This window comes from Grammomys surdaster, unplaced genomic scaffold, assembly GCF_004785775.1.
Source record: "Grammomys surdaster isolate TR1022 unplaced genomic scaffold, NIH_TR_1.0 126298, whole genome shotgun sequence".
Classification (NCBI taxonomy): Eukaryota; Metazoa; Chordata; class Mammalia; order Rodentia; family Muridae; genus Grammomys; species Grammomys surdaster.
The window spans coordinates 6,348,754-6,352,022 of NW_021621098.1; the positions used below are offsets into that span (position 1 = coordinate 6,348,754).

The window sequence follows — 3,269 nt, forward strand, 5'->3', positions numbered from 1 at the left end:
CAGCACCTGCAGCTGAGTTTCCCACTTGCAGGAGCTGGGAGTGGCCGTGTGCACCTGCAGTCCTGACTATGGGAAGCTGAGGCAGGAGACAACTTGAGACCAGACTGGTCAGTCAACACAGTCAAGGCTGTGCCTGATAACCGGTTTGTTGGATGGATAGGATAGTGCATGCCCACAGTCCCACTGGGGAGGCTGAGGATTCCAATTTGAAGTCAGCTTGGGCTACAGAGTGAGAGCCATCCTGTAGAGCTGAGGCTCTTGCTGTAGATACCTGCTTTCTCCCCTCTTCTTTCTCCAGGAAATTTCCGGGGTCTCAGTGTGCAGCTTTATGATGACTATGGTCTCAGGCTGGGTGTGGAGGTGACTGAAACTCACATGTTCACACACGTTTACGTATATGTAAAACAACAAAACATTTTAATTTTTCCATGGCCACAGGCTCTCTTTAGGAAGGTTATACCTATATGTCTACCAGGTGACAGCATGGTAAATGCTTCAGGACAAGTCACAATTTTGTACTAACAATCAGTTCAACCACAGCTTGAAATGTAGTTTGTCTCAACTGCAAAAGCCACAGACAGCAGTCATGCGTCTTCCCCCAGTACAGACTTTATAAAACACAGATGTATCTAATTAGCACAGTAAATGTGCTCATTATGCACTCTAACATAGAGCACAGGGATACACGCTATGGAGTGCAGCCCTCATGTCTCCACAGGCAAGAGCTAGAGGGTTAAACACAAGCCTGTGGTGTGATGGCAGGCATTCACAGCGCACCACTCTGCACGTGACTTACCCTACACTGAGAACTGTCATCCTGTCCAGTGGGTGGCAGGAACAGTCTCATAAACAGTGTTATTTCCTAAGAGCAGAGATGTTAATCTGGATTTCGAGTCATTGTTACTTAGAAGGCATTACAAGTCAGCTCCATAGAAGGTGGGGATTGCCTTTGAGGTCAAGGGTAATGGTGCCCCTCAGACACTTGCATACCCACACCCTTGCGCCCCAGGAAGTGCACTTCCGATGGCAGATATAAAAATAGGTTGGCACGCTCTTGACACAGGGTGAGGGAACGTGAAGCAGCATCCCCAAATCCCACACTTTCTGTCCCGTCCTCTGTCCCCACACATCATGCTACAAATTCAGAACCCGTCTGTAGTAAAGGCTCTAAGCAGAGTCAAGCTTCACATGTGCCTGAGAGGAAGAGCTGGGCACAGCTGAGCTCTGGCTGTGGAGCTGGGAGGGCCTCCATCATCCCCAGCACACGCCTCCTCAGCAAGCCTGAAGTCTCCAGGAACTTAGGGCTTCTCCATGACAGCAGAGCTACAAGGAGACTGGGCTCAGTGGCCGCTTCCTCTCCCCTCTCTGGAGTAGGTGAGGCTCCATTGTACTCAGGAAGCAGCCCTGGCCCCTGGGGCCAGTGCTAGGAGCTCTGGATCAGGCGTCTATAGTGGGGCATGACTTCGTGCTCTGGCAGGTGAAGTGCAAATTCCAAGGCCACTAACACTGGGAATTCAAAGGCAATCAGTTCTCGTCTGTTCAGTCGGAACTTCTCTTCCAGTTTCTGCAAAGCCAAGAGAACCATTTTAGTTTTGCATTTAAAAATGTAGATTTTTTTCCCAAGTGCAACTTTTCTACCATCAAGTTAATGAGTGTTTATCACTGATGCATCTGCTCTCCCTTGCTGTAACAGAATACTAGAGACTGGGTGACTTTAAAAAGAATAAAGGTTCTAGAGGCCAGAAGTCCAAAGTCAGGCAGCTGCATCTAGTAAAGGCATCTGTTCTGATCCATCAGGGAAAAAAAAAAAAAAAAAACAGGACAGGCTGGGTCCCTGCTTTGCAGAAAACAGGATGGACAGACAGCTTCACAGCCGGATTCTTCCTCACATCCTTGTAGCTACTCAAGAGACATCAACTCCCAAAGAAAGGCACAAGTCTCCCTTAGTGACCCAGTCACTTCTTAAGGTCTCTCCCAACACCACTGCAATAAAAAAACAAATTTCAGTGTGAGTTTCAGGTATGAGAAAAACTTGCCCAAACCACCTATCTACCCATTATCAGCAGGGTGCTAGAGGAGGAGGGCTAGTACAGGCAGTGCTTCCTGCTTTTAGCCTGGTGGTGAAGACCGTGAACCTTCCTCAAGGGCCAGAGATCTACCTGGACATTCATGAAAATGCCATTTACTCCTCTAAGAATTCTCAAAGTATTTCTACATTTCTACAGGTGGTATTACAGGTGATAACAACTGCTCTTCTTCAGTCGTGTGGGTGGGAAAACCTCTGCACTGAGAAGCAACTGGAATTTCTCCCCCACCCCACCCCACCCGTTTTTTGAGACAGGGTTTCTCTGTGTAGCCCTAGCTGTCCTGGAACTCACTCTGTAGACCAGGCTGGCTTACAACTCAAGAGATCCACCTGCCTCTGCTTCCTGAATGCTGGGATAAAGGCGTGCGCCACCACTGCCCAATTCTAGTTGGGATACTATTATAACTGAGTCAGGCTTCAAGGTCAGATCACATTGGCAAGGATCAGAGTGCCTCCTCTGCATGGCATGAGAGGAGGATTTGTGATGATCCCAGGTCCCCATGAGGCAGTCCCACCATCTAAACAGCTGAGTGATCAATGGCTCCTCACCTGTCCACTCAATAATACAAGCTTCCAGGATTAGAAACAGAAACAGTAGGGGTGCAGGGACTCTCCCCTTTTACTAAATCACTCAGTCTCAGGCCTAAGCTGAGCATTTAACTAATGGAATATCTTGCTAACAGTGGTAACTGACAGCACTGAGGTTAAACTGGGAGGGATCTCGGGGTGGGCTGCTGCTCTCAATTGATTGTGGCTTCTTCGTAGATGCCATCAGCCTCTGCTGTGTGGTACAACACTGAACTCTGGTTAACTGTGTATAGTGTGAAAATGCTCAGAACTCCGTTCGTGTTACTTCTGAGGACACATTAGTTCCGCATGTATCTGTATATAGGTACATTTCCCCACTTCATCTGGAGACCCCCAAGTAGATCCCTGAAACCACAGTATCATATATGCCCTGTGGATCTGTAATAAAGTTGTCTGTCTATAGTAAAGTTTGACTTATAAATCATGCCCAATAAAATCAGTAACAACTAAAACAAACTGTCGAGAAAGTTTTGCAAATGTGTTTTCTCATTTGCTTATTCTGTGCTTGGCCATGGGATGGATGCCTGCAGGGTGAGCTGAGGTGAGTAAGACCCTGCAGGGTGAGCTAGGGAGAGAGAGACCCTGCAGGGTGAGC

The 3,269-nt window shown here is 47.9% G+C and overlaps 1 protein-coding gene across 3 annotated transcripts in view; it reads right to left on the bottom strand.

The window, feature by feature from the left end:
* Positions 1-388: 388 nt before the first annotated feature.
* Cables1 (Cdk5 and Abl enzyme substrate 1) overlaps positions 389-3,269 on the bottom strand; it is a 126,968-nt gene continuing 124,087 nt past the window's right edge. For all 3 annotated transcript variants that reach the window (XM_028759488.1, XM_028759487.1, XM_028759486.1), the window contains one exon: positions 389-1,564. In XM_028759488.1, the coding sequence (XP_028615321.1) occupies positions 1,424-1,564 (141 nt within the window). In that variant the 3' untranslated portion in view covers positions 389-1,423. The remainder of the gene's footprint in view (positions 1,565-3,269) is intronic.